The sequence below is a fragment of the Phycodurus eques genome, chromosome 2, assembly GCF_024500275.1.
Source record: "Phycodurus eques isolate BA_2022a chromosome 2, UOR_Pequ_1.1, whole genome shotgun sequence".
In the NCBI taxonomy this organism is placed as follows: domain Eukaryota; kingdom Metazoa; phylum Chordata; class Actinopteri; order Syngnathiformes; family Syngnathidae; genus Phycodurus; species Phycodurus eques.
In genome coordinates this window covers 6,019,041-6,046,989 of record NC_084526.1, presented here as the reverse complement: position 1 = coordinate 6,046,989, position 27,949 = coordinate 6,019,041, and the positions used below count along the sequence as shown (strand labels likewise).

The following is a 27,949-nucleotide window of genomic DNA, read 5'->3' as shown; positions in this document are numbered from 1 at the left end:
ACACAACACAAAACATAGGACCAGACGACACCTGTCCCGTCCCCGACCACATCCGATCACGTCCTTGGTCAAGGCGCCCTTCCATCAAATGTTGCTGAGTCATCTTCTTGAAGGCGAGACATCTTTCTTTCTAAATATTGTCCATAATACTAATGCAAGCTACTAATGCAAAATACTAATGCAAGCTAAGCAAATAAATGATAACTACTAAAATATATCTAACATTAGTACATCCGCCTCACAGTTCCGAGGACCAGGGTTCAAATCCAGCCTCGCCTGTGTGGAGTTTGCATGTTCACCCCTTGCCTGCGTGGGTTTTCTCACGGTACTCCGGTTTCCTCCCACATCCCAAAAACATGCACGGTAGGTTGATTGAAGACTCTAAATTGCCCGTAGGTGTGAATGTGAGTGCAAATGGTTGTTTGTTTAAAGGTGCCCTGCGACCTGTTCAGAATCAGAATCATCTTTATTTGCCAAGTATGTCCAAAAAACACACAAGGAATTTGTCTCCGGTAGTTGGAGCCGCTCTAGTACGACAACAGACAGTCAATTGACAGAGAACACTTTGGAGACGTAAAGACATTGACCAAAAATAAAAAATAAAAACAGTCACTGAGCAGTAAAGGGTTGCTAGTTATCTGGTAATGCCAGTTTAGGGTGTACCCCGCCTCTCGCCCAGAGATAGTGGGATAGGCTCCAGCACGCCCGCGATCCTAGTGAGGATAAGCAGTACGGAAGATGAATGAAAAATATATACATCTTAACAATTATTATTATTATTTTTTTTTAAAGTACATATCGATCCTCTTTCATCTGTAAGTTGTACAAGTGTTAATGGAAAAAAACTGATTCATAATACTGTTCAATTTGAAATAATTTTTGTTAAGTTTTAGATTGCTCATGTTTTGCAACAAGATGTTATGTAATGTGAATATTTTCCTAATTTACTTGTATTATATGCATCAGAACTATGGGAACATTTTGGAATAGTCATTATTTATATCTTACTAAGCCACGAACATACTGGTCCAGCCCACTTGAGATCGTTTTGGTGACGAATGTGGCCCCAAACTAAAACGTTTGACACCCGTTGCAATACAATATAAAAAAAACTGTCATTTTTTTTCTGATTGATTTGTAATATTCTTTTTATAAGGACCACATAAAATGACAACTTTGGTGTTTTGTCTCTCCCAGAGCCCACCATCAGTATCATCCCAGGAGCTGGAGGTGTGGTGGTGCCCAGTTACCCACAGAACCCTTATGATCTGCCTAGGAACAGCCACATCCCCAGCCACTATGACCTGCTGCCTGTGCGGCCCAGCCCCTCACACAGCCACAGCCCTCCTCTGCCTGGAAGCCCCACTGGCTCACTGCTCTAGAACACCTCCCACACTGGAAACCCACCCATCCTGCCTGCCCCTCTGTGAACTGGACTGAATCCAGTTTGAAATAACTTGGAAACTGTGAAGAGGCAGTTTGTTTTTTGTAGTTTTCAGTAAGTGGGGGTTCCAAAGGACAACAGGTGTGAGATGCAGTGTCCACTACACTGCACTGCTATTTCATAGTTTATCATGTTTCAATTTAGGTGTAAAACTTGTTTTCATTGTTTCCCCCCCCCCCCTCAAAAAAAAAAAAAAAAAAAAAAAAACTCAGTAGAGGAAATATAGGTAGGTAGGTAGGTACAGCAGTGTTCCTTTTTGTGGATGTTTTTCATATATTCACTGGTGGAATAGATATCCTGGACACATGACACACACACACAAATTTTGTGTCAGCAAGTTAGGCTGATTCATCTTACTCAACTCTAGGTGGACACTGAAAAGGACACGCACACAAAGCAAGCAAAATTAACACAGAATCAATAAGCACTATTTTTACACAATCTTTCCAGTTTACATTCTTCTTTTTGTATGTATTGTAGAAAGAAATGTCTTAGCTGTACACTTTGTCTACTTGTAATTGTTAATTTTTGTTGCATCAGGGTGAATACACATGCATGCCAAATATTATTGTAGTTAGCCAGCAATATCCTTATTACATCACTTGAAGCTAATTTTGTCATCTGTCAGACTCCACATTAGACTGTCACAGTGACACAGCAGTTTCCAATGGGATGATTCGATATAAAACAAGACTGATTAAGACTAATATTCAAGCAACGGCTTGTTAGTATTCCAGTGCAGCATACAGACGGCGATCTTCCATTTTGTGGCAATGTTAATTTTTTATCATTATTATTAGAGATCAAGTAGAACTTTAATAAATGTAGGAAGCCCTACTCAAACAAATCAGTTCTTCACCACTCAAATTACCATCTGTTATTGATCCAGTTTGTATAGCAGTACATTTTCTTCTTTTTTTAAATCTTGAACTCTAATTGGTTTCTTCTTTACTGATCATGTTTCCAACCAATAAAAAATGTCATAGCCTCAGGGAGTCAGGTCACACAAAGTTATTGAAATTACAAAAGCGTCTAAAAGGTTTATGACTGGTGCGCTTTATTAAGATGAACTGATAACTTAAGATATAGACACAATTGTACAATTTCATCAAGCTGTACAAAACATAAAACCATTCATTATGACCCCCATCTCACATTTAACCCTTCATAACTGAAATGACATCATTTCACTCTTACACTTCAATTACAGTCAGTTACTGAATTTCAAAACAAAAATGTCAAAAAAAAAGATTCAATCAAAACACAAAAATATGGAATATGATCCGGAATCATTTTTTGATGAAAGAAATCACCTTGACTCGTCATCAGACTGCCAGCAATTGAGTGTGGAGAAGCTTGGTTGGCGGCGCCGTCTGTTCGAGGAAACGCCATTGGTACTGCCAGCCAGGCTCTCACATGCTAGAACTACCCACCTCTCTCTTCTGTCTCAACATATACACCAAGTTCAGGTAGTGCGTATGTCTACCAACGCCATCACAACGCTGGATACGACTAGAAGCTGAATGAACACTCTGGAGTATAGGACCACACTTACAGTCCTCTCCAAAAGTATTGGAACAGCAAGGTCAATTCCTTTGTTTTTGTTGTATACTGAAGACATTTGGGTTTCCGATCAAAAGATGAATATGAGACAAAGGTTCAGAATTCCAGCTTTTATTTCCTGGTATTTACATCTAGATGTGTAAAACCACTCAGGACAGTTAACCTTTTGTTTGAACCCACCCACTTTTCCAGTGAGCAAAGGTATGTGACTGATGGGTGTTTCAAGCTGCTCAGGTGTTGCCTTTTAGATTTGTTTTTGGCTTTGGGTTTCACCTGTGAAAACTGCATTTGGTGTTAAGCAAATATGAAGACCAGAGAGAGCTTTCTATGAGAGAAAAGCAAACCAAACTGGAATGCTGAACTTTTGTCTCATTCATCTTTTGATCTGAAACCCAAATGTTTTCCGTATACAAAAAAAACAAAGGAAATGACCTTGCCGCTCCAATACCTTCGGAGGGGACTGTAGCTTGCCCTGGGCAGACTTGATGGACATCGATGTCAGCAACATAAGGCGGTAACGTGGAGTCCCACCAAAAGCCATGCATTGTGTTCAAGTCAGAGGCAGCTTGGTATAAAGTAGGCTTTATGTGACTGGGAAAACATGGAGGGGGATGGACCACGTGTGTGTGTGTGCTGGAAGGTGATGCAAAGGTGAACAGTGAAGGAGGCACTGTGACCAGGGGAAGAGGGAAGAGGAGAAAAAAAAAAAAAGCTTAGAATGTGGATGAGTCCCCTCCTTTTCGCTAAACATCATGAACTTAATCTATCTGAAACTATTTTACTGAAATTACTTTTGACTGATGAAATGAGATTCAGATGTGGTGTCACTTATATATATAATATTAAAAAAAAAAAAAAAAAAAAAAAAAAAAAAAGCAAAACTGTCCAATCTGACAGAAGAGGTTTAACGACTAGACTAGAAGGTGTTTGCTAAAGCTAGTTAAGCTCAGTGCAAGGGGGGGAAAGAAAGAAAGAAGGAAAAAAAAAAAAAAAAAAATCAACCAAGTCAAACTGCGTTGCCCAACTGTGTGTCTAAGCTTTGTGTTCACGTGTAAGCACATTTTAACATTGGCAACCATAGAGGGATGTCGCAAGTCAGTGTGATTTGAATGCTTTCAACTAGTGCACCAAGAAAAACATATCTGAACAGCCGCATGCTAGTTCCTGCATAGTTGTCAAACGTGAGCGATGTAAGCCCCGTTCTTCAATTTGGAGCAGAAATTCCCTACCTCACAAGCATGACTGCCACTGTGACGACAGGCGATAAATGAACAGGTTGAACTTTTAAGGTGGTGCACCTTCAAGGTGATAGCACTTTTCCATAGCAAAGCCCAGAGACTCTCTTACCTAGTTAAACATGCAGCACAGCATATGTCCACCTTTTTGAAAAACAAGCAAAGCTACCACCAACCTGCCTTCTTTTGTAAATGAGATTGTAACAGTGCACGCTAGAGGCTAGCTGGCTCCCTCCGTCCTCTCCACAGTATAACCAGGACTGACGGCTCTACATTTCACTAGCATCATGTTCACAGCAATGGGATCAAAGGTCACTCCTGCTTGTGGTTTCCTAAACAGTACATTGCACTAAGTGGCAAAGAGGCAAGTCTATAATAACAGGAGCTCATTTAAAGGACTAAAGTTCAGAGCAACTTCCATGTGCTTTATATTCATATATACTCATAGTTAATATTTGATACAATACAGAGAAAGATCAAAAAAAGGGGAAGAATCAATAGGGGCACAAAGTATAAAGATATAAGAAGAGGAAAATAAATCACATTCATAAGACTTTTTGTGACACGTCAGTGCAACAATTGGAATGAAATCTAAAGTGATATGAAACGCCTGCTGCCTTCTGTCCTTACAAGCCTAGAGACAGACGCTCAGACCCAGACAGGGACTTTTTATACAGAGACATTAACTTGGGGGGTGGGGGGGACCGGTTAAAAGTAGTGGCGGAGTTCAGGTCACAGCCCCGGAGCCCTAAAGGAGCTATGGAGAATGAAACAAGGGGGAAAGGGAGAAACTGGAGGGCTTAGGGTTTTGGAGGCAAGGTTGGGCACAGCTAGATGTTCTGGCAGCACTGCATCTTTGGTTTGTTTTCAGTGGGCTGCACTTGGATGTTGACCACGTTGTTGCTGGGAGACATGTCACTCTCCTGGCGCTCCGACATCTGCTTTTGGGACACAATGCGGTAGATCTCTGGAGGGGGAGGAGAGGGTAAATGTTTAATTTGACAACATCAAGCTCACCTGAGATCACTAGTCCCTTTCACATTGCCCGTAAAAGCCGTCATGTTCCATGTGAACATTTAAAGGACAGATGAGAAGGATCGGCTGAAATATACTGTACATCTGTCATGAACAAAAAAATATGTTTTACTTTGATTATAGAAATTACCACAGTCATAAAACAGAATTACATTGAATTAGTCAAATGTGTGTTACTTTTTCGCTTTCAAATATGCCACCTTAAAGAACAATGTTTCCGGTTTGATGTGTGATGTCAGCAGATGACAGGAGTTGCTATGTTTATTAGCGCATGCAGTAGTAGTTCAGCAAAGCGAGTAGCTGTTGTCCAGACAAGTTAAGATGCCGAAACATTGTGTGGCTGCAGGATGGTCCAACTGGACTGGAGAGAGCGTGAGCCTCTTTAAATTCCTAAAGGACCCCCAACTTCAGCGGGAATGGACAAGTCCAGAGAACGCGGGACAAGTGGCAGCCCACAGCCTACTCGGTGCTGTGCGGTGCATATTTCACTCAGGACTGCTTCGAAATCCCTTGGATTTGGTGTACAGCACAAGAGGAGGCTCAAAAAAGATGCAGTACCAACAGTTTTTAAGCCACGGGGAATGTGAAGCTAGAAAACTCGCCGATACGGGACCTTCAAAGAGCACCAGAATGGCTGCGGCGAAACTCGAAAGGCACAGGGTGAGTCAGATTTGAAACCTGGTCATGTAGAGTCTCACCAAACATAACAATATGAAGCGTTGAAATGAATTGACACAGGGACCCACGTTTACCTATTTACCTAGAACATCGATGAAATTATGTATTGATATTATAGGGTAAATTTTTATAATGTACTCATGCAAGCTGCTTACAGTGGGTACAGAAAGTATTCAGACCCCCTTAACCTTTTCACCCAGTTATGTTGCAGCCATTTGCTAAAATCATGTTAATTTTTTTTCCTCATTAAATGTACACACAGCACCCCATATTGACAGAAAAAAAACGGAATTGTTGAATTTTCGTGGATTTATTAAAAAAGAAAAACTGAAATATCACACAGCCATAAGTATTCAGACCCTTTGCTGTGACACTCATATATTAAACTCGGGTGCTGTCCATTTCTTCTGATTATCCTTGAGACAGTTCTACACGTTCATTGGAGTCCAGCTGTGTTTGATTATAGTGATTGGACTTGATTAGGAAAGCCACACACCTGTCTATATAAGACCTTACAGCTCACAGTGCATGTGAGAGCAAATGTGAATCACGAGGTCAAAGGAACTGCCTGAAGAGCTCCAAGACAGAATTGTGGCAAGGCACAGATCTGGCCAAGGTATCAAAAAAATAATAATTCTGCTGCACTTAAGGTTCCGAAGAGCACAGTAGCCTCCATAATCCTTAAATGGAAGACGTTTGGGACGACCAGAACCCTTCCTAGAGCTGGCCGTGCGGCCAAACTGAGCAATCGGGGGAGAAGAGCCTTGGTGAGAGCTGTAAAGAAGAACCCAAAGATCACTGTGGCTGAGCTCCAGAGATGCAGTTGGGAGAAAGTTCTAGAAAGTCAACCATTACTGCAGCCCTCCACCAGTCAGGGCTTTATGGAAGAGTGGCCCGATGGAAGCCTCTCCTCAGTGCAAGACACATCAAAGCCTGCATGGAGTTAGCCCCAAAAAAAAAAAAAAAAAAAAAAAAAAAAAGCACCTGAAGGACTCCAAAATGGTAAGAAATAAGATTCTGTGGTCTGATAAGACAAAGATTCTCCTTCTCGGAGTGCTCAAGACCTCAGACTGGTCCGAAGGTTCACCTTCCAAGGAGACAATGACCCAAAGCACACAGCTAAAATAACGAAGGAGTGGCTTAAGAACATATCTGTGAAAATGGCTGTCCACCAACGTTCACCATCTGACAGAACTGGAGAGGATCTGCAAAGAGGAATGGCAGAGGATCCCCAAATCCAGGTGTGAAAAACCTGTTGCATCATTCCCAAAGACTCATGGCTGTATGAGCTCAAAAGAGTACTTCTACTAAATACTGAGCAAAGGGTCTTGAATACCTATGGCTGCGTGATATTTCAGTTTCTTTTTTAATAGTTATTTTTTTTCTGTCAATATGGGGTGCTGTATGTACATTAATAAGGTTAAAAAAATGAACAAATTATTTTAGCAAATGGCTGCAATATACCAAAGTGAAAAATGTAAGGGGGCCTGAATACCTTCCGTGCCCACTGTATATGTACAGCTTATTTAGAGTTATGGTCATGCAATACTGCTTTTATTCCATGGATAGGTTGGATGCCATTGAACATTTTGAGGTAGTTGAAAATTAAAAAAATATTTATGACATATTTAAAAGCCTGAACCATGTTTTGTCTCAAAAAGACGTATGTATTGTGATAATGATGCACGAGGTGTGAAATTAACCCCCGTAGCGGATATGGGAGTTAAGTGTTGCCAGTGAGACTTGGGCAATGTTCAGTCCAATAGGCTACATTGAAGGAGCATGTGTTTTTGTATTTTCTATTAAATACTGTACTATAAATGTAATTTAAACACAATACTGAACTTATGAGTGAACGAAAGTTTGGACTGCCATCAGTCAGGTCATCAATAGGAAAGCGATTGAGCCAGCTCTGGACCAGCATTGCCCAGAAACCACAGTAGCGACACGCAGGCAAAATGGATTTTACTACCGACAATGACATACAGATTAAATAAAAACAAAATGATTCCAAATGTAATGCACCATCACGCCCTTAAGATGAATTGCAGTTGTTGTGGGCGCGCGCTTTCCGACAAACTCCAAGCCGCCATGCGGCATGTTTGAAGTGAAAATGCCCCTCGCAGGTGCATGAAAAACAGCTGGCGCTAAATTTTTCTTCGCCAATTAATATGAAATAATATGTCGACGTTTGGCCGTCGATCGGCGTAATGTGGTCGGGACACATTTTTGCCATTGGGCAGTTGGTGAGCATATAGGAGCCAGATGTTCGTCAGCATGCCGATTCAGCTGCCATCAGCCGGCGGAGGCTTGGAGCATCGGAGTGAATCAAAGCATACAATTTGAAGAGTCACTTTTCCAGGGCGCTAGACTTACTACAGCCTCTGGAGTGCGGATTAGGAAACGTGCTTAAATCTTTGGCAGAACAAGCGCAAGGCCAGATATAAGAGGGAATGCCCACAATTCAGGGTTAGTCTCCCCAGAGTGCGCACATGGCCAGGAACCCCCCCCCCAAACTAGTGCACCCCACCGCCGCAACCACCCCCGTAAAGCATGGGGGGCCCCCAACCAACAACCAGGCCCAACGCAGGACCCAGCTACCACCCGAGAAGGCAACAGCCCTCCGACCGTGAGCCCATGTCAAGCGCAAGACTCAATGAGGGGCGAGGGCACCAGGAGAGGGGAGCGGAAGGCGGGGACCCAAGGGGGGAACACCATCTCCCTAAAACCACTTAAATATGGTGAGAAGCGCAAACTCCACACTGGAAGACCTGAGTCGAAAATGAGAAACTGTTTTCATTTCTTCACTTAAGAATCTAAAAGTGAAAAAAAACTAAGGTTGAAACTGATCAATTGCTTGATATGGAAAACATTTTAGGAAATTACAGCAAATTGAAAGTCAACCACCGCCAGAGAATGGAGTATGGTCACATTCATCATCATGATCATCATCATCATCATCCAACTGCTCTACATTAATCTTCTTCCCCGAACACTACAATCTCCGAGTATCAGAGCTGGGTAGCCAAATATTGTAGTACTGTTACTTTAGAATTATATGACTCAAGTAAAAGTAAAAAGTAGTCCTCCAAATAATTAAGAGTAAGCATGTACTCAATGAAAAACTATTAAAGTACTGAGTAACTAGTGAGTAACTTGACTATTTTTTTTTTTATAAAGAGCATGAACATCGAATAAAATAAAAACTAAAAATATGAACGCGGAAATTCAGCTCCAAGAAATAGTCTTATACTACATTGTTTCCAATGCCAGGTTTTTGTGATGTAAAAAAATTTTTAGACCCAGATAAATCAGTTTCAAACTTTTTACACCATTAATGTGACCTAGAATTCTTACAACTCGATTTATCTTTTTGAGATGTGAAAGTAAACAACTGAAATATTCTTGTATGGGATTGACTTGGCCTTGACGTTTAACTGCTTTCTCGCCCAGGTCACCATTGCAAATGAGATGTTCTGTTTTAACTGGTCATTTACGTGGTTAAATAAAGTTTAAATAAAATAAATTAGAAAAAAATATGATTGCACAAGGATACACTCCCTCTTACAACTGGTATGTGGCTGTGTTCAGAAGTAACCGATCACATTCAAGCTCATGTTCAATGGAAGTCCACACACACCTGCCACCATTTAAATTTTTAAGTGCCCCAAACCAACAACCCATGCAAAGGGCCTTACAGAAACATTTCCTTTATCCACTAAAATGTATGAAGAAGCTGTTTGCTGAACAGACATTGATAAAATGAGCGTGTATGTGTGTGTGAGAGGGAGAGAGAGCAAGAAAACAGAAGCACCCCCAAAAATGCATGTTTTACAGTTACTTGTGACCATAAAATAGGGCGAATGTTGTCATATGCACAGCCAAAACAACAGCGAAAACATCTGCGACTTACCGCAAGATGTTTTCTCACATTAGAAGTGGGCTGAAATATCCAAGTGTGGGAAGCGATAAAATTATGCTGCATGTTAAAGCCGTTTTTGTGTAGTCGGTACTGTAAACACAATTGACTGCGGAGCCCAATAAAAGTGTGTGTGAGGACATAACTTTCTTGTGTCATTTGATTGGTGAACTTGAGTCAAACATCATTGTGGTGGCCTGGAGCAACGGCACCCAATGCGGAATTAGAAAATGAAAGGCTAAAAATAGATTGCCTACGCAATTATTGATAAATAAAAGTAGCAAGCAGCATGTAGATCATTGTAAAGGAGTAAAAGCACTGTTTCTTCTTAAGATAATTACTGAAGTAAAAAGTATGATGCATTAAAACTACTCTGACAAGTACAATTTATCCAAAATGATACTTGAGTCAATGTAATGGAGTAAATGTAGCACGTTCCTACAGACCTCTGCTGAGGATACTGTGCATCTATGAACTGTAATGGATTTCCAAGTTAACAACACTTTTAATCACACCACACAAAAACTGTGATTTAATCTGAAGTCCAAGTGCTCCGTGCTGCACCGTGCAATGCTTAAGATTGATACCATCTAGACTGGAGCCATGATTTAACACACCGTTCTTTAAGGAGACCTATGTGCTACTGATAACTTTTTTTTCTTCAGTTATGGCAAATCATGGTCCAATTGTTCCAATTGAAGACATTATGCAATCAAGTTAAATCTACTGAGGCGTAATGGTTGTTTTGAGTTTCATGTAAAGCAATGTTTTACCAACCAGGGGGACGCCACCGACCACCCGGGACCCAGGGAGGTCCCGAGCCAGACCGAAGCGCCCCGACCAGTCCCAAGAGAAGGGGCAAGGGCACCAGACCACTGACCCCCCCCCCCCCTTCACCCACACACACACTTCTGTATAAATGTACGTTACGCATTTCGACCTTTGGGATGAGCAAATAGGTTTCTTCTTCGGAAAAATTTGGTTGCCTGCAGTCCGCCATGTCGAGAGCCGCTTTGATTGGCCATGATTGAAGTCAACATTGATCACTGCCACACCAGCTCAAAGCTCTCTGTCTGTCTTTCTATGATCCGCCGGCCTGCTCTCATCTGCAAAAATTACCAACACTTGGTCTAACCCGCTTAAAGCACAGAGGTAGGGTGCGCAGTATTTATGCCGGTCACAAAAATAGTGCCCTTTGCGTTCTGATGGGTTTAAATACACAGGAGTGTACATTAACATCATAACACATGCGCATACACACACCTGTGAGAATGGTCTGGAAGGCAGTCTCAACATTGGTGGAATCCAGAGCCGATGTCTCCAGAAAAGATAAACCGTTTTTCTCTGCAGGGCAAAGTTAAACAACAGGATACGATACATCAAAATGTTGCACTCCACAGCTAGTCTTAACTTGATCAAACACAAATGTATTGATTGCACAGCAAGCACAAACCATTTATTTTGTGTTATTCAGCACAGCTCATTTTACAATTGAAACTGAGTCCCAGGATGCACAGGTCTGAAAAGAAATTAGTCCCAGCCCTGGAACAATGAGTCCGTGCAATTTATCAATGAATACAGATACAGTAATCCTCCACTGTATCAAGGTTCTTGCTTCGCTGTCCCGCTACATTGCAGATTTGTATTAGTTACTCTATTTTTAATACCGTTTGTACAGTATGTTTGAGTTATCATAGATCTCTCTCTCAATATATGCGTTTCGTTTTTATTTATTTTTTAACGATAATATATATTATCAAAAACTATCACAAAAAACGAGTTTTTTATGCCAGTGATATAGTGATAAAGCATAATAACTCAACTACATCCTTTTTAAGAACTATTAACTCGAATAATATATTTAATCTTGGCATTGTAATGTAGAACAATTAACTAGATCAAATAAAACAAGCTTTGTTCACAAAAATTGCTCGAGTTGTAAGTTGTACAGCGGCGTAGGTGGTATGTGGAACCGAGAGGAACGGTGATTACGTCATCAGTCGTCACAGCATATGACTAAAACGGACAAATCACTTGAGATCTCCGCGGCGTTCGACCCGCAACAACAATTTTTTCCGTGTGCGCGTCAAGTGACGCAGAGATGCTGCGCGGGCCAATGCGTCGGTCACGTGATGCAATGCGGGCGTTGACGGCGGTCACACTGTCGAGCCCTGTCGTGCCAAAAAAATTAAATAAAAAAAATCTTACGCCCGATTTCCAGCACCACGCCGGAATACTTTAATCCATAGCATTGCACCCTCGAACGCAGACTGATCATACTTTATGCATCATTGCTAATTTTTGTGCGTCGCACATCAAACGAGATCCCTGATTCAGGCTCCTGTTATATATGAAACATCGAGCACTGTGGGTCTATAACTAGCAGGAAATATTGACTATGCACTCAAATTTCTGTCTTGTAGTGTGAGCTACAGGCTGAATAACGTGTGCTGCACTTTAAAAATAAATAAATTCCCTGAAGTGTCCAGTTATGTGGACCCACACACAACACCAAGCGAGTCATGTTTCACAGCTGAAAGTTTAGCAGGGCATGTTTTCAGCGCATTCATCAGATACACCCACAGCATCTGAGAACAGAGAAGGTATCAATTTTTCACCATTTTGAAGGCTCATTTTATATACCTGGTGATTTATTCATTGGAATTCGGCAGACTTGTTAACAACACCACAGAGACATTTTTATATTCAGGGACTTTAAGGTTCTATCTCAGGCTTGCTTTACACTGTATGAAATATGGTGTCACACTATTTAGTGGGTGAGGACATACCACAATTGGGGGGAAAAAGGCTATGTGAGGGGGAGCATGTACAAAAACCATGAACAAGCCAAATACAAAGTTTCAGATTTGCTTATATAGGTTTTCTATTTAAAAGCAGGAAAAAAAGTGAACTTCGGTTTACCAGCAAAATGCCCGGGCCTCATCAGTAGGAACAGCTCGGAGGTGACGCAGGTCACTCTTGTTGCCCACGAGCATGATAACGATGTTACTGTCAGCATGATCTCTCAGCTCCTTCAGCCAGCGCTCCACATTCTCGTATGTTAGATGCTTGGCAATGTCATAGACCAGGAGAGCGCCCACGGCACCGCGGTAGTACCTGCAGTGTTCATTTAGACATACCACCCGGCCATTAATTTTCATCAGTCGATTCATCCTAACAAAGCTAGTGAGTTACAGCTATGTGGTAACCTGATTTCAGCAAGATGGCTTTGATCATTCGCAATGCACCTGATTGGAAATAGTTTAATAAACAGTTATAGCTGAGGATTGTTTGAGATTAAGGATGGTTAAGAAAGGAGAAAAAGGAAGCACTAACGTAAATCAAGATTATCCACCTTGAGATTAATAGCCTTTATGAAACTGTTCCAGACACACACTATTGAATACACTCCCCTCCTAACAATTAATATTTAGGAGTTGTCCTTTGCTTGCAAAACTTGAAACAAGCCTATGACCAATTGGCATCGGCAAACTTTCATATTCTTTTGTGACAGTTTTCTACCAGTCCCTTTTCTAGCAGCGTAAAATACAAGCTCTATTGAGTCTGAATTATGGCTTGGTCAGTCTAAAACATTCCATCTATGCTCTGATGGAACTGCCTTTGTTGCGTGTGCTTTGGATCATTAAATTGCTGCAGTATGAAGGATCTCCCAATCAGTTTGGTCACAGTTTGTTGTGCTTGTTTTTAAAAATGTATTAAAAATACAAAACTAAGACATCACATGTACATAAGTATTCAGAGGCTTTGGTTAATACTTTGTTCATGCACCTTTGGCAGTAATTACATCCTCAAGTCTTTTTGAATGATGTCACAAGCCGATCACACCTATATTTGGTCTTCTGTCCAGGCACTCTACCATACAGGCCTGATTGGTGGAGTGCTGCAGAGATGGTTGTTGTTCTGAAAGATTCTCTTCTCTCCACATAGGACCGTTGGAGCTTTGACAGAGTGACCATTGGGTTCTTGGTCACCTCCGTGACTAATGGCCCTTCTCCCATGATTGCTCAGTTTAGATGGGCGGCTGGCTCTAGGAAGAGTCTTGGTGGTTCGGAACATCGTCCATTTATGAATGATGGAGGCCACTGTGCACAGTCATCCATCCATTTTCTGTACCGCTTATACTCATTAGGGTCGGGGCATGCAGGCGCCTATCTTAGCTGACTTCGGGTGAGAGGCAGGGTACACCCTGAACTGGTCGCCAGCCAATGGCAGCTCACATATACACAAACAACCATTCACACTCACATTAATACCTACGGCCAATTTAGAGTCTTCAATTAACGTACCATGCATGTTGTTGGAATGTGGGAAGAAACCGGAGTACCTGTAGAAAACTCAAGCAGGCACGGGGAGAACATACAAACTCCACATAGGCGAGGCCGGATTTTAATCCAGGTGTTCAGAACTATGAAGCAGATGTGCTAACCATTCGTCCACCATGCCACATTAGAACCTTTAAAGCAGCAGAAAGTTTTACTGTACCCTACCCAAGTTTTGTGCCTTGAGACAAGCCTGTCTTGGAGGTATACAGACGATTCTTTTGACTTCATACTTCATTGTAATCCCCAACAGTTGTACAAGCTCATAGTTAATAAGGATATAGAAGTCAAACACTGGTAAATAGTTGACCAAACTATAAAGTGTTGAGCTCTGTTCAGATTTATTAAACTTTAAGTGAATAGGGATAAATATTTTATAGTCAATTTGTGGGAAACACTCAAAATGTTTGGGGAACCTTGCGATATGTCATGACGTCAGCGTTGTCAGGACGTTTTGGTGAGTGGGGCTTCATCTCTCCTTTAAGAAAGCTGATTCCGCCATGTAGAATTTACATCGACGCGGAGCCCGGACCCGTAAAGTGTAGACCCTAAACAGTAGACTTCAGACCAGCCTGTGTGGATGTGGGACACAGCTTAATTAGTTTTTATTTGTTTGAAAGGCGCAATTTGATTCCCCTGCTTCAAACCACTACCACCATCATCTTTTTCATTGTTGTCCTGGTTGGCTCTTAGGTCAAGCAGAATGGAGGATCTGTATCCCTTTTATGCCGGAACAGTTTTACTGTGTCACAGTGGAGTTTTTAAGCTTCCGCTGTGGTTTGAGGACCCCACCCAATCAAACGAGGGGCGGGACCGGGCCCATGGGTCCACCCGAGAGCAGCCCGGTGGAAGGGACACATCCCACACCAAGGGAACCAGGGCGCTCCGCCGGCCCCACCGAGGCGCCCCGCCAATTGGCCACCTGGTGAGGGCCCCAGGGACCCAACACCACCCCCCAACACACATACACGCCCCGCCACCCTGGTCCTGGTTTTCATAACCGTTGTGATTTGGTAAGTAACGGTAACATTTTTATTTGAATTTTGATAACTGTAGGTAGCGTACATTTGGAACTGGGTACAATGTGCACATTGATGATTTATTGTAAAATAGTTTAACCCTTTTATCATGAATCCAAGTACTGGTAACTTTTTGAAGATGTTGAATGCCATAAATGTTTGTTGTTTCATCTTACAACAGTTTAAAGTTTAAAAAAAATCGGCGATGTTGCATGTGTAAATTGAATTTCAAAACGCGTGAAAGTAAATGTAGTTATTGATGAATTGCAGAAAGAACTACTTTTCCCATAATGCATGTTTGCACGCCAAAATCTGTTACGTTCAGTTATTTAAAGATTACCTGAATGAACTACATTTACCATAATGCATGTTTGCCCTTCAAAATGTTTTACTTTGAAGAGTAGACAAACAGTTGTGCATGTGCATTAGCGTGAAATGAACAATGCTAAGCAGCAGTGTGTTAATATCATGCTAACCAGGCCTGTGTATGCATTTATTTGTACGCTCAAGTGTAAGGTTGAGAAATTGTTTCCAACTCCTTTGAACAGTTACAGGTAGGATGTATTCTGGAACAGTCCATCCATCCATCCATTTTCTGAGCCGCTTATCCTCACAAGGGTCGCGGGAGTGCTGGAGCCTATCCTCGCTATCTTCGGGCAGGAGGCGGGGTACACCCTGAACTGGTTGCCAGCCAATCGCAGGGCACACATAAACAACCATTTGCACTCACATTCACACCTATGGACAATTTAGAGTCTTCAATTAACCTACCATGCATGTTTTTGGGATGTGGGAAGAAACCAGAGTGCCCGGAGAAAACCCACGCAGGCACGGGGAGAACATGCAAACTCCACACAGGCGGGGCTGGGGATTGAACCCCGGTCCTCAGAACTGTGAGGCAGAGACTCTAACCAGTCGTCCACCATGCCACATTCTGCAACAGTGTCATTAATAATTTCTATTGTATGGTGTGTTTCCACAGTCATTGTTTAACAAATTAGTCTTTAAATGTTTTTCTCTTTTTGGGTCCCCAGAAAACAGTTTGACCACTTGAAACCTTTATAACATTCTGTTAAAAACAAATACTTAAACAGAAATGGGAGATCTAGAAGTACACAACTTTGATGATTTGCTTATTAATAAACGCTCATCTTTTAGCATTTTCATTTTTACTAAAACGAAATGCCTTTGATCATTTGTGTATATTTATGTGTATCATATTTTAAAAATGTTTTTCAACATTAATAAAGCATCTTTGCACTCGTACATTGGGCTACAGAAAGTCAGTATTTCAGCATCAAACTGAATTAAATAGGTGAGTCACGTAAATTGTATATTAACTTGGAAGTGAAATTATTATTATTATTTTTTTTATATCTTATTCAAAATTTTACATACATTTTAAATGTTATTTTTGACCAGCCAAAAGTGGGATGAAATGAAAGACTTTAATTGCAATAATTTAAATTGAAGGAAGATGTTGGCCCAAAGGCGTGGAAATGCAAGTTGTGTTCTGTAACTTCAAATACCAGGTGACAAATATTCATGAGTCTCCCCTCTGCCACGTCTCGATGACACTGGCTTTTTGATTTTTCCATCATTGAGCACGATGAAAGCTCATCTGTCAAGGTCTCACAATGATTCATGTACATTAGGTACGGAAAGTATTCAGACCCCCTTAAATTTTTCACTCTGTTATATTGCAGCTATTTGCTAAAATTATTGAAGTAAATTTTTTTCCTCATTAATGTACACACAGCACCACCATATTGACAAAAAAACAGAATTGTTGAAATTTTTGCATATTTATTAAAAAAGAAAAACTGAAATAAGTATTCAGACCCTTTGCTCCGCATTTAGTTGAAGCACCCTTTTTGAGCTAATACAGCCATGAGTCTTTTTAGGAATGATGCAACAAGTTTTTCACACCTGGATTTCGGGATCCTCTGCCATTCCTCCTTGCCAATCCTCTTCAAGTTCTCTTAGGTTGGATGGTGAAAATCTGTGGACAGCCATTTTCAGGTCGCTCAAGAGGGCCCTGGCTGGGTCATTCAAGAACAGTCACGGAGTTGTTTTGAAGCCACTCCTTCGTTATCTTAGCTGTGTGCTTAGGGTCATTGTCTTGTCGGAAGGTGAACCTTCGGCCCAGTCTGAGGTTCTGAGCACTCTTGAGAAGGTTTTCGTCCACGATACCCCTGTACTCTGCTGCATTTATTTTTCCTTCAATCGCAACCAATCGTCCTGTCCCTGCAGCTGAAAAACACCCCCACAGCATGATGCTGCCACCACCATGCTTCACTGTTGGGACTGTATTGGACAGGTGATGAGCAGTGCCTGCTTTTCTCCACACTTACCGCTTAGAATTAAGGCCAAAAAGTTCTATCTTGGTCTCATCAGACCAGATAATCTTATTTCTCACCATCTTGGAGTCGTTCAGGGTTTTTGTTTTTTAAGCAAACTCCATGCAGGCTTTCATGTGTCTTGCACCGAGGAGAGGTTCCGTCGGGGCACACTGCCATAAAGCCCCGACTGGTGGAGGGCTGCAGTGAGGTTTGGGTTCTTCTTTACCTCACTCACGAAGGCTCTTCTTCTGTCACATAACTCATCACTCTATGTTCGTGCCTCTTCTGGAAAAAACGTTCACTACAGCCATTTGCATCCTTGTTGCAAAGTCTACTACCATCTGTCCCTCCAAGTTCCTTTCCTGGATGCCGTACTTACCCATCACTTCTTCATCACCCCTGTTACCTTCACCAACATGTCCATTACAATCTGCACCAATCACGACTCTCTCTCTGTCTGGGATGCTCAGAACTACTTCATCTAGCTCCTTCCAGAATTTCTCTTTCACCTCTCGGTCACATCCTACCTGTGGGGCATAGCCACTAATCACATTACACATAACACCCTCAATTTCAAGTTTCAGCCTCATCACTCAATCTGATACACTTTTCACCTCCAAGACATTATGAGCCAACTCTTCTTTTAAAATAACCCTGACTCCATTTCTCTTCCCATCTACACCATGGTAAAATAATTTAAACCCTGCCCCTAAACTTCTAGCCTTACTGCCTTTCCACCTAGTCTCCTGGACACACAATATATCAACCTTTCTCCTAATCATCATGTCAACCAACTCCCGAGATTTTCCTGTCATAGTCCCAACATTCAAAGTCCCCACATTCAGTTCTAGGCTCTGTGCTTTCCTCTTCTCTTTCTGCCGAAGAACCCGCTTTCCACCTCTTCTTCTTTGAGTTCGACCCACAGTAGCTGAATTTCCAACAACGCCCTCCAGGTTGACGGCGCCGGTGGCGGACGTTGTTAACCCGGGCCACGACCGATCCGGTATGGAATTCTTTGGATGAACGCTCATATTTGTTTGGAAAAGTTTTAAGCCGGATGCCCTTCCTGACGCAACCCTCTGGATTTATCCGGGCTTAGGAACGGCCTACAGTTTGCACTAACTTGTGCCCCCCATAGGGTTGCATTTATTTCCCCCCACTGTATTTTGGAATGCAAAAAAGTTGATTCATTGGGCTGCCTGGCAGAGAGGCCATTGTCTATCCATAAGTCGTTCGGTGGAAACTACCTCATATTACATTCAGTTGAAAAGTGGTAGTCTTTCTCAGACAGACCTGATACCTGTACATACGGAATGACAATATTGTTGCGTCCTTTCGTCCATTCCAAAGAAACTCGTTAATTTTGCCTCCTTGACTGTTAAGCAACTCCACTACCAATTTACAACTGAATGGAATATATATGAGGTAGTTTCCACATTATGAACAGACAATGGTCTTTCTGCCAGGCAGCCCAACGACTCTTGTTGAGAGAAAATGGCCTCTCGGCCAGGTAGCCTTATGGCTCTCCATTTTCATTCCAAAAGAATGATCCCGTACCGGGTTTGGGGCGCGCCTCCAACTTGGAACATAAATAGTTGTTTTTCCACAACAATACACGATAGTGTGTCCTAACGAAGCCTTGTTGCATGGACTTGATGAAGCCTGCTCAGATGAGAGGCAAAACCTCTTCTAAGACAACCACAACATTCCACTTACCATTGATTCAATGCCCTGAGAATGTAACTCAAATAACTCTAGGGGAATCTGATTGTTTGCATTATTCTTCTTTGTAAAACTGTAAACCAGACATGTATAAATGAAAAGGTAAGTATATAGCATTCCACTAAAGAAAAAGTGTGCTAACAGGTATGTATGAAAAGCTTCATAAAGAAAATTGTTTTAATATTGAAGGGAATATAGAATACTTTATATTCTAATATGTAATTCTAACTAGTTTGGAAGAGAATGTGTATTGGAGTATATTGCAGGAAGGCCCCCATCGGGGGGTATTTGGCCCCCATCAGGGGGGTATTTGGAGACAGATGTCAAGGAAGAAAGGAACTGCGGGGAGCCACTATAAACATTGAATGCAGGAGACATCTGCAGGCGGCGTCTGGAGCCAGATCAGATAAGTCATCATTCTGCCGAACAACGATGACGTCAGATTACGGACCAATCAGACGACAGCGATTCCATACTGGCCTGTTTGAAACATTGCATAAGTCTGGGGTAGAGTCAGATAGTTTTTGTTCGACTACGGGAGTTAGGAGATTTTAAAACACAGGTTCCTTCAAAATTTTGCTTAGTAGCAGTCTAATTGCTAAGTGAGAGCAATATCACCTCGAGACAGCTTTAGCATGAGTTGTATCCTCTGGGCTAAACTAATTTTTTGTGTCAGCAGATGGTCGTGACCTGACAGACGCTTTGGTGGCTCTCCTGGCTGTCATCTTGGATGACACTACTGATGCGGCCCTCTTCAGCCCTGAGAGCATTTCTATTGCTATTGAGGATGAAATACTTCTGACTGGACCCACAAATCTGGCTGAGTCATTTCTTCTGCTGTTTGGGGACATATATGCACTCAACCTAAAGTATCCTAAATTATCTCAAGCTTACCGTCATGATTTTCCCAAACATTTTAATTTGTCTTGAGGACAACAAGCCACTGAAAGGGCATCTACAGACACTGAAGAATGAATTGTTCAGTGAGTAAATCACAGTATTTGTTGACCTTAGTATTTAGGAGTGAGTTTGTTTTTGTGCCTCTTCTACATCACTATTGCACTTTTTGCCTTTTCTTAACTTATTCACTGCCAATGCCGTCCAAAGACATCAATGGCATTTTTTAACGGGGATGGGTGGTGGAGGTTCTTGTGCAGTTTATGTATGATTGTCAAGCCTCTGGATAACTGCAATGAGGAATGGCACCCTGTAGAGGGCAACAATGCCTCGAGGTGACTGTCCCTCCCTCAGAGGAAGAAGAAGGAGTGGGCAGGGTACAAGAGACAACGATAAAAGGCAAATACAATGGCGGAAAAAGAGAGAAGACAAAATGAAAACAATTTAACAAAAAAAGCTTTCGGTACGAGAAATTTATTGCGCCAAGGCAAGAAAAATATTCCTGCGACCGACAGGAATGACGCCTTGGATTATGCGGGGAATAAAGGTCGACGCTCCGAGACGATCGCTTTATTGCAAAGCTATCGCCCAAAATGCCAGCCCATACATATGGCGAGATGCTCTGAGCCACTTGGCGGCTGATCGTCTGCCGACCAGGATTTTAATAAATGGGATCCGGAATCGTGATGAGTGAACTCCCTCTGGATAGCATCGAAGCAGCCGAGCTTCATCCCGAGCTTCCTCCGACGAAGATAACTCATTTGCAGCTAGCGTTAGCTACATCTAGCGCGCAAACACACTCCTTCAACCCTGGTTACATAAAAACATTTTAGTCCCCACTAGTTCACATTACAATGTAACATCTGTTGTCAGTACAGGAATTCAAGACCCACAAGTCGAACGTCTTTTAGGATTGCGACAAAGAAAAGTAATGTTTTTTTACCCTTACAAAATACATCAATAAAAATTATTCTCTAGTAATCGTATGTATTTTTTTAAATTTACAGGTTATGCATCAGCAGACATTTGACTCCCATTCCAATACACAGTGCAGACAAAAAAGGTAATTGAAAGCTATTTTTCTCCACGTCCCACGACAGCAATTTCAACAATGTATTTCTATAGTAATAGTTATATTTCTAAACTGCACAGGTTGTGCTTTGAGCAGAAGTTGGGACTGGTTTCAAGGAGAATGACAACCAGACAAGATCCCATTCACTGCCACAGAAGAATAAAATCCAGATGTGGATCAAACTTTGCTAGATTTTATGCGCAATGTAATAAAAACCTACACTATTGAGCAAACAGTAGATGAGGAGAATTGGGAGGAAGAAAGTGCAAGTGTGGGAGCCCGATTTGCTCATGCATTTTTGTTTAATGTAAATTCTGTAGTTATATTTGTAAATAAATTATTTTTTCTGTCAAAAGTACTTTCTCAGTGTTGTTTTATGTTCAGATGTTTGAGATTTTCACTCAAGAAAAAAAAATATTGGTGTCAAAGTCATTGTTCTGCTTGATGTGTCTGCTTTCACAAAAAGGCTGTTTCCTCAGTTTTTTTCCTCCAGAAAGAGATTTGGCTGAAAGTAGCCTATATTTGACTGCTGATTACTAAAGAACGGTATAAAATAGAGAAACTTTTTTTCTGATGAAAGAAGAGAGTCTTTCTTTTGGTGGTTTTGGTGTTTACATTGTCATGGTACACAATATTCTGTGGTGCTTGAAAAATCAGTGAAATTGCTCGAAAATGCCGGCAGTCTGGGGTTTCCCTGCTCAGGAAACGGCTGGCAGTGAATGAGTTAAAGATGTTGCACTTTTTACATTCTACATCAGATTCAAGACGTTGCACTTTTTGTCTTTTCTACGACAAAGATGTTGCACTGTTTGCCTCTTCTTTCTTCTCCCTCAGATTTAAGATATTGCACTGACTGTAATGTCAATATATGAAGATCGGATCGGCAAATTATGACATTAAAACCGATGAGCATCAAATGCTAAATATCGGCCGATATCAACCAGGCCGATGAGATCGGTTTAAAGTCAACTGCCAACACAGCAAAGGACTTCATCAGGGAGAAAAAGTCAATCACCGGACCTTACCCCAATAGAGCATGCATTTTACCTCCTGAAGAGGAGACTGAAGGGAGAAACCCCCAGAAACAAATAACTGAAAGAGGCTGTAGTAAAGGCCTGGAAAAGCATACTGTATATTGAAAACATTTGGGTTTTAGATCAAAAGATGAACGAGACAAAAGTTCAGCATTCCAGTTTGGTTTGCTTTTCTCTCATAGAAAGCTCTCTCTGGTCTTCATATTTGCTTAACAGCAAATGCAGTTTTCACAGGTTAAACCCAAAGCCAAAAACAAGCACTAATCTAAAAGGCAACACCTGAGCAGCTAGAAACACCCATCAGTCACATACTTTTGCTCACTTGAAAAGTGGGTGGGTTCAAACAAAAGGTTAACTGTCCTGAGTTGTTTAACACATCTAGATGTAAATACCAGGAAATAAAAGCTGGAATTCTGAACTTTTGTCGCATATTCATCTTTTGATCTGGAACCCAAATGTCTCCAGTATACAACAACAAAAAAGGTATTGACCTTACTGTTACAATACTTTTGGAGGGGACGGTATTTCACGACTGTTCTGGAATTTCTTTGGATTGTGTCATTTTGTTGCAGCTTTTTTAGATCTTTTGTCTGACTTGATTTTGACGGGATAGATTCTGTTTAAGTGATTTCTTGATTGAACAGGTCTGGACGTACTCAGGCTTGGGTGTGATCAATGAAAATTAATCAAACATTGTAAATTGCCACAATTAATTAATGATTTAACAAGGGGGGGGATTACTTTTTCACACAGGGCCAGGTAACTTTAAATAGTTTTTCTTTAATAAATGAAACCACCATATTAAGTTCACTTGGGTTATATTTGTCTGATATTTACATTTGTTTGATGATCTTAAAGTTGGGAAACTGCAAAAATATAAGAATTTGAGAAGGGTTCTATATATAGTTTTTCACGACACTGTATTACAGGTATCAAATTCTAAATATATCTGCTAAAAAAAAATAAAAAAATGTATATCAGTTTGAACATTAAATGTCTGTGTAGTGTATTCAATTGAATATACAGTATTTTCACGACCATAAGGTGCACTTAAAAATCTTAAATTTTCTCCAAAATGGACGGGGTGCATTATAATGCGGCGCGCCTTATGTGTGCACCGAGTTCCAAAATCTATAAATGTTGTTGTGTGATGAGTGCTCCGCTTGACTGACTGGGAGCATTTCCTGCCGACACCCTGCTTATATAGAGGAAGGCGGACGTGACTGAGGACAGCATGCGGCCGTAAAGGTGGAAGGGTGCGCGTGACAGAGGACACTAAAGACACGCCCCCAGTAGGTATATAGTTCCGGTATGTGCATCGGTTTGGCTAGGGACACCCGAAAATGACTGCGGTCAAGCCAGCCTCCACTCGTAAAGTAGCAGTCAAGCCAGCAACCCCTAATTTTGTTCATACTAGGCATTACGGTAATAAGTCGCCAACTCGCGGCGAATACCACCTTCAAAATAAAAGCCTCCCAATAATATGGACATATCTCATAGATTTTTTTCAGTCAGGGGTAATGACAGCAAAATATACAGTTTTCAGAGACTTTTATTTTGAAATACAATATCAGCTCATCAAACCTCTTTTAGTGGAGTCCTTGGTGGTCTGTCACACAGATCTGGACTTGTCTTGCGATACCAATGGGATTATGTTGGGGTGGCTTTGGCTCAGTAGGTAGAACAGGTTCGAATCCCTGCGACGACTGTCCGCACGTCGAAGTGTCCTTGGGCAAGACACTGAACCCTAATTTGCTCCCAGTGGGCCTGGCAGCGCCTCGCATGGCAGCAGTCGCCCATTGATTTATGAATGTGTGTGTGAATGTGAGGCTTTGTAAAGCGCTTTGGGCACTGCGATGATGTAGATAAAGCGCTATATAAGTGCAGTCCATTTACCATTTATTTTTCCTAAGATATCAAATAAACAAAATTTGTTAATGTATCTCAAGATTCAAATTAACTTTGCTGGTTGCATTCCTTAACCGAAGAGCACTGACATCCGTATTAATGGGAAGCTTTTATTTTGAAGGTGGCTTTCGCCTCGAGTTGGCAACCTATTACCGTAATGCCTAGCATGAACAAAATTAGGGGCGGCTGGCTTGACTGCTGTCGAAATGGCACCTACGAAGACACAAGCTTACGAAGCAGTTTAAACTGCAAGCTATCAGTTACGCGGAGGAACATGGGATTCGAGCAGCCGCGAGAGAATTCAAGATCAATGAATCCATGGTTCGCAAGTGGAGGAAGCAGGAAAACGAGCTTCGCCAAGTCAAGAAGACGAAGCTGAGTTTCCGCGGAAACAAGGCGAGGTGGCCCGAGTTGGAAGACCAACTCGAGCAATGGATTAATGAGCAAAGAACAGTGAATGGACTGTGGATGCCTGGGCTAACGTGTCTGCTTGCACTGTTGTTCGAGCTTTTGTAAAAGCCGGCTTCATTTCTGAGGAGCAGCACGGCAACGAGACTGACTCTGACAATGACGAGAGGGAACCTGCCGTGTTTGATTGAGAACTTGCCCAGCTGTTCATTTCAGACACAGAAGTGGAGGACTTTGATGGATTTGTGGATGAGGATTGATCAAAAAATAACGTGAGTACATTGTTAAATACTTCACTTAAATACTACAACCGAACTCAGTTTTGCTCCCGCTGCCTTTTTAAAAACATTGTTTAAGCGTGCATGCATGCTACCGTATGTTTTAAGCTAGCGTATGTTTTACCATGCCTGGTAAATTAATTAATTACTTATTAATATTACAGTTCATTCACTGATTATCAATAAACTAGTATTGCAGGACCCTGTGTAATGCCTACTGAGAACACATACATTGCGATGACAATGCTAAAAAAATATGTTGTGTAGTCCTATCTCACAATATTTATTTTGTCCACTGCTGTTGATTTCATTGATAAACCTATTTTATTGGCTGTAATGTTTGCAGTGGCTTATTTCAGCTTTGCAATAACTTGCTTTTCACTCATACACAGCTCAGAGATTATCATGTTGGTTACACCGCTAACAGATGGACATGTAGTTTTAACATCAAAACCGAAATCTGAAATTCAGCGCTCATTGTTTGAATAATAAATGTAAAAGAAACCACATGGGAAACAAAATATACCCGTCAGTGTATTAAGTTGTGTATCCGATCGAGATGGAAGCAATTTAAATGAAAGCTGAAATCTTGATCTCTTGACCCAAATGTTTTTATTCTGCAGCAAAAATAAAGGCTATCGCATCACTCTTCAAACACTTGAGGAGGAAAGTGTATATTACTGTTATTTGTACACTAAATGATTATCACAAAAGGCTCCAAAAAAGGAAACACAAGTCCTTAAGTCAATACAGGTATGTCAAAAGACTAATTTATGAACTTGAAACAGCGCCTCTGGCCTGATACAGATCATTAAACAATATATTTACTGTCAATCAATATATAATTGACAGTAAAACATCTTGGTTAAACCCACCATTATATTTTGGCCAAAAGCACTTAGTCAAGAGTCCCTGTCATTGTGTTTCCAAAAGCCAATTTGAATTTTATGCACTGTAATAGGCCTATACGAACTGACAGTACTCACGCTGAAGTGATGGCACGGTAGCGCTCCTGGCCAGCTGTATCCCAGATCTGGGCCTTCACCGTTTTGCCATCCACCTGAATGCTGCGTGTGGCGAATTCAACTCCTATGGTGCTCTTACTCTCCAGGTTGAACTCATTGCGAGTGAAACGTGATAGTAGGTTACTCTTTCCCACACCTGAGTCACCTATAAGGACCACTACAATTCAGAAAATATGGGTTAATTATCCCTCCACATATCTGTTGTATGAATAAAAGCATACTCAAGACTTGTTTGCTTGTATGCTATGACCTAATTTAAGAGCACTAAAAAAGATTCAGCCAAATATATGAAGGCTCAGTTTTGATTGACAAAGAAGGACACTGTGGTTGAAGTATGCAGTGGCATAAAACCGCATCACCAGATCATAATGAGAGTTTCCACTGTACCCCTCTCTTAAATATTCAGTTTACTAAAATAGTACTAATGCTAATAACTTGAAATTATAGAAATAAAATGATAGCATTTGCCCATGGGAGTAAATTAAGTTTTCTTAATTTGATATTTGAATGAAATTATAGCTAAATACCTAACTAGCAATATTATTAAAATGGAGCTTTCTTCAGAATTGGATACATAGATACTAAATTTCATTAGATTGTGGATGTGTCCCTGTGAGGCCAATGAGTGTATTTTTAATTGAAAATAAAATGGATGCATTGGAATTGAAACACCAACCACCCCACGCGTCATATAAATAACAAGACTTGCTAGAAAGAGCTTTAGGTTTTAAGTTGTATACATGTCACGAATATAAATTTTAATTATAGTTAACAGAGATGGTTTTCCAAGAAGAGCACATAACAAATGGACAAACTTAATGTTTTCTCCTCCTATGAATACACAAAAACCGAAACATATATAACCTGAATATAGAATAGTCAATTAGGTAAATTCACGTGACGGCTAATTACTCGTTTCCCGTTGTATTTTGATGACCTACTTGAAATGAAACTAAATGGCATAGCAAACTATTCAGGGTTTTTAGGTTGAAAACTCGGTGCGATATGTATATGATGCGTTTTATCTACATATTACCCTTCGATAATATTGGTACCGATGAATAAAGCGTACGGACTGTCTACTGTATCCCGTGAAGATAATGTGATAACGGTTAACGTTAGGCGTGTCCGCTCGTCTGCAACCAGCACTATCAAAAGGCCCGGCTATTTAAGCTCACAGACGTAGTTACAAACTTTTATTTTAATATTACCTGTATTTAGTGGATAACGCTTTCATGTCGTGTGAATTAATTAAACTCGCTAACATTTTCCGAGAACACAATCAGAGCACAAAGGTAATGGTGGCTTTGCTTTAGCCTGCCAGCTAACAGAAGTAAGGGACACCATAACGACAAAACGTAATATTACCTTTGAACAAATAATCATATTCGTCATCTCTGGTGCCCATTGTCTTAAAGAGTATTGGTTAGTCCAAGTCTGAGCTCGTTTTAATGGCAAGAAACGATCTACTTTGTTTTACTCTCCCAAAAGGAAATCTGTTTAGAAGCCCTACTTCCGTAACTTCTTCTTCTACGACGTTCGCATGGCTGCACACAAGAGAGCTGTCACACCTGGCGGTCAACAGTAAGAACTGCACCACTTACCCAGCTGACTTCAGGCGACTGCAAGAGTGTAATTTCCATGTGCAGTAGATTCAGAAAATTTTATTCATCACCGTGGCGCAATTACTATGCATTGTTTGAAATGCAGTACTTGGACGGACGTCTATACAATGAACATCGCATCTATGTTCGTGACTGGCATAAAAGTTGAATTGTTGAATAACTAAAACCTTTGTTATATGGCTACGAATGAAAATCAAAACATTTTGTTGAAGATTGTTTTGTCACAATAAAATTGGCTGTTGCCTTTTTTTTAAATAAACTTAGCTGTCATCCTTTCATTTTCTTCCATCCCAAACGAGTGATGTTTTGTGCTGATCAGCTAACGACATCTTCAAGGATTTGTATCCTTCAAAAACACTGGTCAACACCACATTTATTTTCAAATATTTTTTTTTAGTTGATTTA

The 27,949-nt window shown here is 41.0% G+C and overlaps 2 protein-coding genes and 1 long non-coding RNA gene across 6 annotated transcripts in view; 2 read left to right on the top strand and 1 right to left on the bottom strand.

Annotated features, from left to right (window-relative positions):
• The window catches only part of LOC133395806 (multiple epidermal growth factor-like domains protein 11), a 246,997-nt gene extending 244,296 nt beyond the window's left edge, over window positions 1-2,701 (top strand). For all 4 annotated transcript variants that reach the window (XM_061665019.1, XM_061665028.1, XM_061665037.1 and 1 more), the window contains one exon: window positions 1,198-2,701. In XM_061665019.1, coding sequence (XP_061521003.1) covers window positions 1,198-1,382 — 185 coding nt within the window. In that variant the 3' untranslated portion in view covers window positions 1,383-2,701. The remainder of the gene's footprint in view (window positions 1-1,197) is intronic.
• rab11a (RAB11a, member RAS oncogene family) lies at window positions 2,480-27,447 on the bottom strand. Its single transcript, XM_061665058.1, is given in 5 exon segments — window positions 2,480-5,209; window positions 11,138-11,216; window positions 12,787-12,991; window positions 25,881-26,076; window positions 27,288-27,447. Coding segments are annotated over 5 exon segments (657 nt in total). The 5' UTR covers window positions 27,328-27,447; the 3' UTR covers window positions 2,480-5,072.
• LOC133395837 (uncharacterized) lies at window positions 19,553-21,539 on the top strand. The gene is made up of 3 exons (XR_009767283.1): window positions 19,553-21,122; window positions 21,202-21,257; window positions 21,347-21,539. It is a non-coding gene; the product is annotated as an uncharacterized LOC133395837 (long non-coding RNA).
• Window positions 27,448-27,949: the final 502 nt, after the last annotated feature.